The sequence below is a fragment of the Desmodus rotundus genome, chromosome 11 (assembly GCF_022682495.2).
Source record: "Desmodus rotundus isolate HL8 chromosome 11, HLdesRot8A.1, whole genome shotgun sequence".
In the NCBI taxonomy this organism is placed as follows: domain Eukaryota; kingdom Metazoa; phylum Chordata; class Mammalia; order Chiroptera; family Phyllostomidae; genus Desmodus; species Desmodus rotundus.
This window is the reverse complement of record NC_071397.1, coordinates 17,842,840-17,856,410: the sequence shown is the minus strand read 5'-3', so window position 1 is coordinate 17,856,410 and position 13,571 is coordinate 17,842,840. Positions and strand designations below refer to the sequence as shown.

The window sequence follows — 13,571 nt, the reverse complement described above, 5'->3', positions numbered from 1 at the left end:
GGGTGGGCTGGGAGCCAGGTGCCTGGCCCTGACTGGCTGAGTGCCCTGGGCTGGTTTCTTACCCTGTCTGAGCCTGAGGTCTTCATCTGTGCTGCCATCTTGACCGGAAGTTCCTCTGGTTTGTCCCTCTATTTATTTTTAATACTTGAATTTTCTACTGTAGGCATGAGTGAAGCATTACAAATAATAATAGACTTAACAAGCAGAGAAAACCGTCTTACTGTGATATTCCTTTCTTTGATACAGCTCCTCCTGCCTTTGTTGTCTTAGCCCAGGCTTTGCTTCTTGCCGGGATTGGATCTGCTGCCGTCACCCTCCAGTCCCATTCTCTCCTCCCCACTGAGGTTTCAGCTTCACCAGAAGAGTTTTTACGGAGCTGAGAAACAAAGTTTAGACTGGCACTTCTAAAGTGAATCACGGGATTGTGTCTTTCCTTTTGATTTTCAAATTAGAACCAGCACATAAGTTACCTTTGTGAGTTAAAAAAAGAATTTTAGCATGAGGAATTTAACCTTGTCCATAGCATATTCTTTGAAAAGAATTTGTTCTTTTATGAAAAAATACTGCATAAAAAGCATTTTGAGTAGAGCTTAATGGTTTTTTTTTTCTTCCTTAATAGGTTTTAAAATGGAAAACTTCGATGCATCACTTAGTACCTATTTCAAGGCATGGCTGGGCCCCCGAGGTAAGGTGGTTTTTGGTTTCACTTACTTTCCTTCCCTGGCTCCCCCTCTTCCCCAATATAGCCACTTGTAAATGTTGCACGGTGAGATTCTAGAAAACATGAGCATTTTCTGTGATAAGACTGATGCTTTGTCCTGGATAACAAGGGGCTTGGAGAAGTCCTCTGCTGTCATTGCAATGGCAAGTGTCCCCTGGCTGTTGGAGCAGAGAAGCAGCTACTGTGACTCTCTACTTTACTTTAGCTGGAGATCAAATTATGCTGTAACGCTTGTGTCCTGAAAATGCCAAGATTTCACTGCGACCACCTGTGTGCTTGCCTCAGTTCTCTGAGTCTCCAGCTGAACCTGGCTGCTGCACTGGCAATTAAAACAAATTCTTTGCCTTTTACCATTTTTAGGGCTTTTTAAATGTCCTTTCATGCTGTGTCACGTCAGCAAGTGAATACACACTTGCATTCATTTTTTATATTTCTCTTATATTATCTTTTAGAAAGTAAATCAGCTCCATGTTGCTTTCCTTTCATGTCATCTAAAATGTCTTTTTTTTTTTTAAATCCTCACTCAAGGATATGTTTATTGATTAGAGAGAGAGAGGAACATCGATGTAAGAGAAACATTGATTGGTTGCAGCCTGTATGTGCCCCGACTGGGGATCAAACCTGCAACCTTTTGGTGTATGGGATGGTGCTCCAAGCAACTTGAGCCATCTGACCAGGACTAGAATGTCTCTTAATGTCTTATCTATAAATAAAGAACTTTTTAGGTTCACAGAAAAACTGTAGTTTTAAAACAGATCTTTTAAAAGATTCTCAGTTTCACTCACGATTATTAAAATACAGAAGACTATTTGTGTGTCAGAGATGAATCATATGTGTGATACCATTGTAATAATAATGAGGATATGGAGAAGGTCTAAATTGGTGTAACCTCTCTGGAAAGTAGTTGTGTCTTCTATTGAAATTAAAATGCACATGCCCTTTGACTTAGCTGTTCTACAACTAATGTTGATCAGTTATGCACAGATGTGTATCAGGATGCTCCTTGCAGCATTGCTTGTGAAAACTGGAAATATCTCGGGTGCCCATCAGTAGAGGACAGGTTAAATAAATTTGTGCACAGCCAATGGAAAAGAACGAGTTAGGTCCATCTGTGTACCTGTATATGCTTGTGTTGGGACGATGCTTTATGGGACCCCAAAATTCAGTTTTAAGTGGCAGAAGCAATAATAAAACTTACTAGCTTGCATTACAAGGTCGGCAACTCCTGAGCTTTTTCAGGGGCTGTACGTCACTAAGCACGGATGCCTGTTCTTGTCATTTTCTCCTTGCGTCCCAAGTACAGCAGCAGCTTTGTCCTCAGAATAGGTCCCCATACTTGCCATGGTTTCAGGATGGCAGCGGCAGCTCCTGGCAGTACCCCCAGAGGAAGAGAAACGCATTTGCGTGGGTTTAAGAACCAGGAAATTCTTCCCCGGAGCTCTTTTCCAGCGGTCATCGTCTCAAAGCTTCATGTGCCCATGTCTGAAGCAGTCACCAGAGAGTGGGTTAGGATGACCTTGATCATCTAGGACCCTGAGGATTTCCCACCTGGGGCTGGGGCCAGGGCCGGCCAGCCACCCAGGAGCTACTAAGCATTGTAGAAGGAGGTTGGATACTTGCTAATATGGAAAGAGGAAGATCTGTTATAAAATTTAAAAAGCAGGTGCAAACAAAGCTTTAAGTAAAAGGAAATGGGAGATGTTTGTGCATTTATTGTGTTTGTGATACATGATAGGCACACAAACACCTGAGGTCAGTTGCTAAGTGGGAACTTGTTTTCTCAGAATTGACAGCTAGAAACAAAGTGTTCAGAATCCCCTTGTTAAGCTCACTGGGGCCAGCCACTTCCCTGAAGGACTTCTGAGAACCAGCAGTTCAGCAGAACTGACAGAAGCACCCCGAACCACCCTAGCACAGCTAGTGGGAGAGGGTGAAGGCCATCTCCCTCTGAAGCCAAGGAAGAAAGCCAGGAACACTGGAGAATATAAGGTGTCTGCAAGAAAGTAGACTGACAGTAGTTGCCCCCAGGGGACAGAGGCTTGTCCTTCGAGGTCAAGGGGAAAAGCATTGGAGAGATAGGAAGATGGGTCCAGCCAGGAGGTCAAAGAAAGCCAAAGGCTGTCCTCACAAACAGCTGTTTCTCAGAGGACGCAGGAGGTGAAACCTGCATGTGCCTTGAGTTCCAGAGTGTGGGGCCCTGGAGAAGCCACAGGTTTGCTGGCTCACTATAGCAGGATGTGGAGGGGAACATACTGCAGAGGTGGCTTCCTGGGAGTCAGCCAGAGAGGAAGTTGACTTGCAGTGGACAGATAACCACCGGCAGGGGATCTGACTGCCCCGGACTTTACTCCCGTCCAAGGAGATGGACTTTGGAGGTTACTCGCATCCAAGGAGATGTTACTCCCATCCAAGAAGACGGCTGTCAGATTGCTGCCATCAGCTGCTTAGAACTATTTCCCTTTTCCTCATTCCTGTCTAGGAAAAGGGATGGGAGCAAGGGAAGTCTCTCCTGTACCAGTAGATCCCTTGAATCCTTGTAAATCTTCTCTCTCAAGCTTCTACTCCTCACATGGTTCTTACATACCTTAATCACTTAATAATCATTGCTGCTTCACCCTCCCCTAAAAAAAATCAGTGCACCCTGTGCTGTTGACCCTTGCACTCACAGCAGATGCTGCCTGTCTGCTCAGTGACCATCAGTAAGCTGGCTAAACGGCACGACTTCTCGGAGTCCGCGCATGCTGGGAGGACTTGCTGACTCCTGGCTGAGAGAGAGGACTTCAGAGTTCCAGACTGCTGTTTCTAGGGTTTCATTATCCCGTGCATAATTTAACAAGTCAAGTTAATAAATCCAGTAGTGGAAAGTTTAGCTTCCTCCTCCTTTTTTTAAAGATTTGCTGGAAAGTATTTTTTAAATTATTTTATTTAGCAAAACCCATAAATAATATACATATTATTGTTCAAGCATGTAACAAGCAGCTTCACTTTGTATGACCCAGATTGAAACCTCATGCTTCCTCTTACTGTCTTGCTGATATTAAGAATATTAGGTAACAGTTATCAAATTGTGATCAGAGTAATTTTTTTACTATTTGAAAAATGTGATTTTTAATATTTCCTTTATTGATCACTAACTATTACTCCTGTATTTTTTCCAGATACCAGAGTAAAAGGATGGTTTCTTCTGGACAATTACATACCTACTCTTATCTGCTCCATCATGTATTTACTAATTGTGTGGCTGGGACCAAAATACATGAAGAACAGGCAACCATTCTCCTGCCGAGGAATCTTAGTGGTGTATAACCTTGGGCTCACATTGCTGTCTCTCTACATGTTCTGTGAGGTAGGTTAGAGGTTAACACGGGCTTCCTCTCACCTTGCTCATTGTCACTGTCCCGAACTGTGTTCCCAAATGAAGAAAGGGTGGTGAGAGAACTGGGTGAGCAAGTATATCCATGCCATTTGACTATGTTTTAGAAGTGATTTTTTGAAATGCCAGACCTGTTTGTACAAATATGGCTTCTGTTTGTACAAATAGCCTTTGCTATTGATTCTCATGTTTCATTTTACATTTAGAATTAAAATAAATATTTCAGAAATACTCTTTAAGTAAACGAAATAGAGTGGAAAATGAACAAACTGTAAAAAACCAAACTGTAAGCATTTTATTATTAAGCATTTAATAAATAGTTCTTGTTTGGGGGTGGGGAGGAAGGAAATGGGTGTTTCTGGAGTTTGGTTATGTTTGTGGTAAGTCAGCCTCTCTACCCTGATCTGATCTCTGTAAACAGTTTTGAGATTGGATTTTTTGTAAGCTAAGAAGAGTTGGATATGAATGAGCCCTGCTGTTAAGGTCGGAATGACCTGTATATGTTCAGACCCTAGTATTTCTTCTACAGAGCTGAAATGTTGAAAACCACCTTCAGTGATCTCCAAGTAGATTCAATAAAAATGAAAGACAAAGCAGAATCAATACCATGTCCTTCCTGTTTTGCAAAGTGTAGCGATACAGCCTTTAAAGCTACAGGGCAGCGGGGCCATCCCTCCAGTGGTAAACACAGTTTGTGTACAGTTTTAGGGGAAGGACTATACCTTTCAGGCTTACAACACATGTTTTATAATGCAAAACTATTGCTACGCCTCTGGGGTGGAGAATTAAGCCATACTTAAACTCTTTTAAGCAGTCCTATTTAAATTGTTAACCTTTTTGTGCAGCTTTAATTCTCCAAGGAGTAGTAAAGAAAATAAGGGGAGGAAGGGAATCTTAAAGTTAATGTTTAAAGAAAGAATGAATTTGCCATCAGCCCCAGGCTGTGATGTCTCCCTGTCTGCCTGTGGCTGTGTAGGAGAGTGGCTACGGGTGTACAAGCGGTTGAAAGCATTGCATGTGACCGGCAGGGGCATTGTAGCTGTGGGTGACCTGTGTCTTGTCCTCCCACTTGTGTTTCAGAAGCCACGGTAAAGATTCTGTGACTAGAACAGTAGATGCTACTATTATTGCTTATATTCTTGACACTCTGTCAAATGCTTACAAGTCCTTTTTTGCTTTTTTCTGTCCTATTCTAGAACGAAGGCAGTTTAATTAGCCTCCAAGATGGATATTGCAGGACGGAGGCAGGGCCAGTGCCCGGGAGTGACTCCTGGGCCCAGCGCTGTGCACATCTGTCTGTGTTGAAGGGACAGAACGGCAGCAAGCTGTCAGGTTTTTCAGAGTGAACTGTTTACTTTCCCATAATTGATAGATGATAGAGCTCTTTCCTTAGGAAAGCTTTTATAGAGTTTGTTGTTATACATAGCAGTCGTCCAGAGAAAAAATATTTAAGATTATTAAGTCTCATAGAGCTTAAGCATCTGCCGTTAATGTGTCTTTAACCCTAGAGATATAGCTGTCACTTCATAATTTAACCTCTCTTAAACAGATAATTTCTTGGTGAAGAGAGGAGGCAAAGTGCCGTGTAAATTGCAGCGGCGTGTAAATGACCGAATTAGGGGTTCCGAAGGCATTGTAAGAAGGAGTATAGGTTTTCTGCTGACAGCTTGTGAGAACAGCAGCCATCGAGCAGTGCCCGAGAGTTGACTGTGGAGATTTAAGAAATACACAGAGGAGGGAAATAACAATTCTAACTCACAGTTTAAAGTACACAGAGAAGTAATAGGTAAGGGGGCAATAATTCCTTAAATTAAATCAAGATTATAAACCCCGCACAGATCAGATATGCTTCAGTCGGAAATAAGCCCTGGTACTCCAACTTCAGTAATGTTTACACATGGGGTTTTTTCTGGGCCTTTTTTCTGTGCTTACATAAACTCATCAGGAATGCTGTTAGAACGTATTGTTTGTCAAGTTTTTAATATCACTTTAGCTACTGGTTTTTCTTTTTGAACTTGGCATTTATATCCTAGTGAATACTAAAACGTAGGAGGCCAGTCGTGGAGTTGTCTGACAGAGCAACCCGAGGCAGCCGAGGAGCCCACCTGGGCCCCTTGCTTCAGGGAGTGTTCCCTAGAGTCACAGCCTTCGCCTGCGGCCACACAGCTGGCACGGTCCGGACTCTCGGTCTCCAGGGTAAAACCCTTTTGCTTATCTACATGTTTGGGTCTGTAAAGAATTGAAAAAATAAATATTTAGTCTTTGATTTAGTTTTTGTTTATTTAATCTGGTGGCATGAATTCACAGCTGCCTTTGCAAATTCTATATTAAGACAAAATTGTCACTAAAACAGACAAGGAAAAATCTTAAACAGGAAAGGGGTGGGGGGCACAGAAACTTTAAAATTGTTAGAAGAAAATAAATGACAGTTTTAAAATCAAGTAATTGAGTTTAAAATATAGGGGACAAAGTAGACTTGCTCATAGTTTATGCATTTGGTAGGAAGAAATTAAAAGGAAAATCGTGGTATTACCCTTAATTATCTCATGAACTTAGTATTTATTTCCGGGAAAAAGGTCATAGATCCCTGATTAGAAGTATGTTTGACCAGTGGGATGTTTTAGATGGAAAGTGTAGGACTTTATGGCAGGCCTTTTAGTTTTCACTTGTTCAGTCAGGTGTTGTCTAAGATCACAGCCCACGGTGAAGGCTCAGAGGTAAAATTTGAGGTTATAGAAGAGAAATAACTTAGTTTGCATTACTCAGCTTGGTAAAACTTCCCTCATAGCAAACATAAAAATCTTGTTTCTTTCTTCGCCCAGAGATTCAGGACATATTTCATCTGAATAAATGCCCCCCAAAAAATAAATTGTTTTTTTTTGTTTATTTTTAAACTATCCACATGTCTTTCCCCTTGTTCCCAAGCCCCAGACTGGGAATCCCCACCTACCTGACATGAAATTGTGGCTTTTCCGGATTATGCAGCATATACCCAGGCTGGACTCAAGTTTCCCTCGGCCCACCCAGCAAGCTGTCAGAGCCACTTCCGACTCCTTCATGTTAACATACACATGGGGTTCCCACTTAGGCAGCTGCTCTGCCCTGATGTGGAACCATTTTGGTGTGTCTCTTCTCTCCTCTTTACCCCTGACCTCACCACGCTAAGCAAAGAGGATCTAAGTGCCTGATTTGCTCCAGTCCAAGAGGGACTGTCCCTGTTAGGTAATCGTCCTGCTTCCCCGCACTGAAGCCGGGATGCATGAGTAGCGGCTGGGGGCAGTATTGCACAGCCCACATGGCGTGGAACTGAGAGAACTGCCCGCTCACCTTCCCTTAGGAGGAAACACTGAGCTTTCTTAGCCTGTCCATTATGCTCAGCTCTCCTCAGGTCCCCTCTGTCCCCTCCACAACAGGCTCTTTCATCTTTGGTCCCTATCCCTCAAAACTCCCTTCCTCCTTTCTGACCTCAGCCCACCTCATTTTGACAACCTCCATCTCATTTTTGAGGATTCTCTCAAGGATCAGTTCTTCTGTGAACCGATCCAACAAAGTTGTGAGCAGACTCAGCTACAGAGCAGTGACTTTTCAGTGTGGTTTGCTTCCCCATTCCCAGGGATCACGACACATTCCTTTCCATTAAAGTGCTCTGGTGGGTGTGCCCTGTAGCATCTTCTCACAGGATGAGTGTTGTTACAATGTCTTTTACATGTCTTTGTCCCCCCTGTGTTGGTATGGGCCACCAAATGTGTCCTGAGCATTAAGCTAGGGAAAAAGCAAATGCCAGAGCCATCACTGTGCTTTATTTAACAAAGGCGAATCACAGATTACGGACAATATTATTTTTTGAGTATTTATGTGTGTTTATTCCCTTGCAGGTAGAGCTGTATGTCTCACGTACACACTCGGAACACTTAAAATGTAATTTTAAAACAGCGATTTTTAGCTGACTGGTTAGATGGATCTGGATTTGCACAGATCCAAAACTTATTCTTTCTTTCCCTTTGCAATTTTCATATTAAGTTGTAATTTGGAACATAAAATATGGAAAATAAAATTACATAAATGATATCTATGCACCTAACAAATACTGACATTTTCTTATTGGTTTGAGTTTTTTGTCTATAAAACTTAACAAAATGCATTTAAAGTACAGCTCCTCAGATATAAATTTCTTCTGAAGTTCATGTATTTCTTCTCTGGATATATACTTTTATTATCATATATACCTATATATGATAATACATAGCATATTCTGAGACAGTTTCTTAAAATTTACGTAGCCCGGGCTGGTGTGGCTCAGTGGATTGAGCATGGGCCTGTAAACCAAAGGTTTGCTGGTTAAATTCCCAGTCAGGGCACATGCCTGGGTTGCGGGCCAGGTCCTCAGTAGGGGGTGGGTGAGAGGCACCACACATTGCTGTCTCTTTCCCTCTTTCTCCCTCCCTTCCCCTCTCTCTAAAAATAAATAAAATCTTTAAAAAAAAAACAGACATTTTAAAATTTTACATAAATGGTATGCTGTTTATAAACAACTCTTTTTCAAATAATTTTCCTGTCAACATTATACGAGGTCTGTCCAGGAAGTATTCAGCCATGTAATATGAAATATACCTTTATTGAAGAAAATACAAGATATAAGAAAAATTGTACATAGGACAATAATGCCTCAGTCCCGTTCATAGTAAGCACCTTGGGAACTCACACAGTTCTCCCAATCACCATCAGCTGCCCTGTCTTATTTTTGTGAATCTCATCGATGGTCTGAAATCTCTACCCATTTCAAAGGTGATTTTAGTTTTGGGAAAATCCAGAAGTTGCAGGGTGCCTAGTCTGGTCTGTTGGGGGGCTGAGTCACCTGGGTGATTTGATGTTTCACCAAAAAACTACACAAGATGTAATGCATGAGCAGGCGCATTGTTATGATGAAGCTGCCAATCACCAGTTGCCCATAGCTGCAGCCTTCTGAATCAGCCGCATGGTTTCCATGGAGGAATGTTCAAGCTTAATGGAAGATTCGATGCAGATTCATTTCTCTATTCAGTCATTTTGGATGCACAGCCACACAGTGCACATGCTCACTCAATGGCACCTACCGCCCCCACTGACTAGTACAGTGAAGCCGTCATTCTTCCCACACGTGCATTCCAGTCCACTCTCCTTGGCTGCCAGGTTATATTGATGTCACACAAAACATTCTCATTATATTAACCATGGCTGGACTTTTCCAGACAGACCTCGTATTTTGAGATGAATCCATGTTGAATCTTAAGGATTTAAATTATTAAGTTTAACTTCTCTGTGTTATGTTATTGTCAGAATTTCGTATACCATTTTACCTGAGTTTTGGGGGGTGAGGGGGTGGTCATAGGTTTCCAGTAAACAGCTGTGTTGAATGTCCTTGGACATGTCTCCTTGTGCAAATGTTTTTGTTTTTACCGGATACACATATAGGAGTTCAATGACTGAATTAATGGATTAAATTTTCAAATTTAATCCATTTTCATTTAGCATATTATTTATTTGGAATAATTTTAATCTTTTATGTGTATATGTTTTCTTTGTCCTTTTTTTCTTTTCTGCTTTCCGTTGACTATCATTTTACTGATTTATAAGTTATTCATTCTAATTCTATTAGTTACCCATAAGTTTTTAACATGCATTCTTGACTTAATAATGTCTAAATGATTATTTCTATTTTCCTGAATAATACAAGGACCTAAGAGTATTTCATCTCTGACCCCCTCCTCCGTGTCATTGTCAGCAAGTGCTTTAGCCCGGCCTTTTCCTAAGGCCCTAAACTGCCATCTTTATTACAATCAATACTTAGCGGTTTTTTTCTCTCTCGATCTGTGAAATCCATTCTTTCCTTAGAGGTTCAGTTTTCTCCTGAAGTAGTTCTTTTCTCTGAAGGATAAACTCTGTAAGTCTCTGATATAATTTTACTTGTCTTTATGCTAGAATAGTACTTTAGCAGGGTGTAGATTCTACATTAACAGTTCTTTTTTCTCAGCGCCTAGATTTATTCTAAAGATATGTTGCAGTCTCATTTTTTCATTTGTAGGTAATCTTTTTCTTTCCAGATTTTTCTAACTTACATTTAAAAATAAAACAATGTGCCTAGTCATTCATTTTCATTTATCTCATTCACGGCTTGCATGCCTGAAATAGGAGAATTTGTGTGCTTTATTAATTTGGGAAAGAACTTGGCATCATCTCCTTGACTGGGGCCTTCCCCCTCCTCCTCCATTGCCTGCTAGAGCTCCTGTTAGATGTGTGTGGGACATTCTCGGGCTCCCAGTAGCCTCCCTCTTGTATTTGTTGAAGCTCTATATCTCTGTTCTTCATTCTTCTAATTCACTCATACTGTGAGTTGTCTAATCTGCTCTTTCTTCCATTTCATTTAGTTTCAGTGGCTATTCTATTTCTAAACATTCACTGGTCATTCTTTTTTCATTCTGTAACATGAAAGACTGCTTTTCTCCTCCATGATATAATGACAGGGGTCTCCAAACTTAACCATTCACTATATCGCTTTTAAAATATTCTTTAAAAAGTTTTCTTTCAGCAACATATGGGAGGTTGTGCCTCTGGGAATAATTACTGAATCTACATTAAATGTATTTACCTTTTTAAAAACAAACACAGAACAGTTGATCGGGTGTGCTGTTAAGCATCCCAAACCAGCATCGCTGGGGCCATCTCAGGCAAATTGTGGCTTCCCCAAATAAAAGAAAGATTTTGAAGGACTCGAATGTGAGCTCACTTCCTCTTTTCAAGATAATTTTTTTGGGGGGGAAACCTTACCTTATAATTAAGCATCATGATGTTGGATGTTGTCGGTGCGATTTATGTAGCATTTTGTGTTTGTGTCAGTAGTGGGGGCGTTGGTTCTGCCTTCGTTCAGTTTGCTGTGTTGCCAGAACCAGAGATCAGTGTTTTCGAAACTTCTTTGGAAGGTTTCTGATGCTGCATTGTTGGAAAGATGAAAGAAACTGAGTAGTTGACGGGATGGGTGTTTGCTTGTGCTTTCCCACCTCTCTGTGACTGTGGGGTGGGTGCTGCTGGAGCGCCTCCCCAGGCTCCTGACCGGCACTTCCTCCCGGGGCTCCGGCTTTGAACGTCCTTGCTAGGACCACAGAGCAGTTGCTTTGGAGACATTATATTCTGTCTTGTTTTTCTTTCCCTTCAGGCTTTCCTAAAATAGGTATGTTGTTGTGGGAAAATGAGATTTGGAAAAACACTTAAAAGATCTTGCAACTGATAGAGTTCTACAAAACCATTATTTGCCAAAATACTTTGAAAAAGTCAGTATTCTGCTCTTTCCCATTTAAGAGAGGTACAGAAAAGTTGGAACACCTGGCGCGATTGATACTCCTAAGGCCTGACCATTGCCTAAGATACTCCTCACTTTTAATTCCCTTACTGCTGAAATTCCTTGCTCAGAAAGAAGCGCAGGCCTAGCAGCACTCCGCTGTTACTTGTCCCTCGGTTTATCTGGCGCTGCCTGAGGCGGTGCTGCCCCACGGGCGAATGGAGAGCAGGATGTGGCCCAGACAGCCTTCTCCTCACCCCCCATGCCCAGGGGAAGAGGAGGGGGTTGCTTCCAGTAGAGAGGCAGCTTTGGGGTTGTTCCAAAGCCTGGCCTGACTCTTCCTCTAAACTGACCCTGTAGACCTTTGGTAACACGGCTTTGCAGCTGGTGCAACAAGGAGCATGTCACTCTACAACTTGACAACTAAAGCAGACTTGGGCTGCAGAGCCAGAGTCAGTAGGTTGGCTGGAGATCTCTCTGTGCAAAGGATGCTCTGTCTGGGCTTCTGTACACAGTAGGAGCAACTCCACTTCAGACCTAGTCATGGGCCTTCGGGCGTTGGAAGCAGATGACGCTAGCATTTGGCTAGAATCATAGCAAAGACTAACATAGTGCCTGCCTTATGCCAGGTCCTGGGCCAGCTCATTTAATGTTCATCACACTATTACTGTCCCTTTCCGGGAGAGAGAGAGTGCCGGGTGGACCTGGGATCCAAGTCTTCGCTCCAGAACATTGGCCAGCACTGCCTCAAAATGCTAAGTCTTAGCTTGAGGTTTTTCTCTCCCCAGCTACTAACACCCCCATGGAATATAAAATGAATGCTTCTTACCTGGTGTAGGGGAACAATCTCCCTGAAATCACGGCTCAGGATGCCTGAACAGAGAGAAAAGGACTGCCAGCATAAGAGGGCGGGGCCTAGAGTTCAGGGAGAAATGCCAAACATACCTGCTTCAGGCTGTGCTGAGGACAAGCTGTTTCTTTGTACTTTGTTCTGAAGAATTCTCTAATGTACAGAGCCAGTCCTTATGACTGAATCGAGAGTGTTACAGTCAGCTGTAACCTGGTGGCACTCCTGGTCCTAAGGGAGGGAAACACTTTTGGAGGTCATGGGTATAAAATTATCTTAATGAGCGTGCTAATGCGCTGGACATGGAAGGTTTGCCGTGTAATACCACGTGCTTTGACCTGACCCTCTCCCGTAACGGCACTGCTGAATTGGCCAGCTAACCCCTAGAGGGAGTAGGTACATTTAATTTTGTAGTAGCTAATAGTTAATTTTAAACCAAGCATCTGCTGAAGATAAAGATGCAGCTAATAGAGCTTCTTTTCCACAGAATTCTTCATGGGTAGAGTATTCCCACTGCACGTATTAAGGATTCGAAAACAAAGACAGTCAAGGGAGCTAGGAACTGCTGTTTGAAATTGTATTTTTGCTGAGAGTTGGAACTCCTGGCTGCTAGTCCCAGCAGTGCCTCCAAGAAGCTGTATGACTCAGGCCAGCCATATAATGTCTCACCTGTTTCTTTATTGAAAACATGGGCATCTACCAGGTCTAAAAAGTATACACTTGGATGTTCACATAGAAACAAAGTTGTGAGAATGTCACCCCCCTACACACTTCTGGTGGTGTTGCTTAGAAATGTCTACTAAAGGGGTTATCTTGTTACTCTGACACCCCAGGTGTCGGGGTGAATGATAGATAAGGGCCACCCAGGATGACATTTTTCTCCTTATTTTTTAAGTGTTTTAAATGACCTTGGTCCTTGAGCTGCTTTGGTAGCATTCTGGAACGTACCACAGAAAAGGATATCATGCTAAAGGTTATACCTCATTTGTGGTTAAAGTTTGTGTTAGATGAGAAAAGTCAACTCCCAGCATTAGACGTGACTCCGTGACCGCGTCATCCCAGACCCAGCAGTGGTGCTTGCCCAACTTCTGTTTAAATGAGAAGGTGCATGAAACCACCTTTGCTTATTGGATTTAACTAAAGAGGAGAGAAGAAAGCTGCTCACTTGGCTTTACTTATAGCTCTTCACATGCATCTGGAATGATTAAAGTCTGCTTTACTCCAAGGAAGGAGGACAAAGCACGTATGGTTTACAGTGATGCTGTTTGTATCTTGAGTACTTGGAAAGAGCCAGGTAGGGTTAATAATGTTCCCTCTC

General features: G+C 42.3%; 1 protein-coding gene across 9 annotated transcripts in view; it reads left to right on the top strand.

Annotated features, from left to right (window-relative positions):
- Nucleotides 1–13,571, top strand: part of ELOVL5 (ELOVL fatty acid elongase 5) — a 72,055-nt gene that overhangs the window by 42,210 nt on the left and 16,274 nt on the right. For 8 of the 9 annotated variants that reach the window (XM_053913975.2, XM_053913977.1, XM_045193212.2 and 5 more), the window contains exons 2-3: nucleotides 620–685; nucleotides 3,880–4,067. In XM_053913975.2, the coding sequence (XP_053769950.1) occupies nucleotides 628–685; nucleotides 3,880–4,067 (246 nt within the window). In that variant the 5' untranslated portion in view covers nucleotides 620–627. Of the gene's footprint in view, nucleotides 1–455; nucleotides 475–619; nucleotides 686–3,879; nucleotides 4,068–13,571 lie in introns of those variants that run through there. The other variant, XM_045193213.2, reaches the window with a different exon arrangement.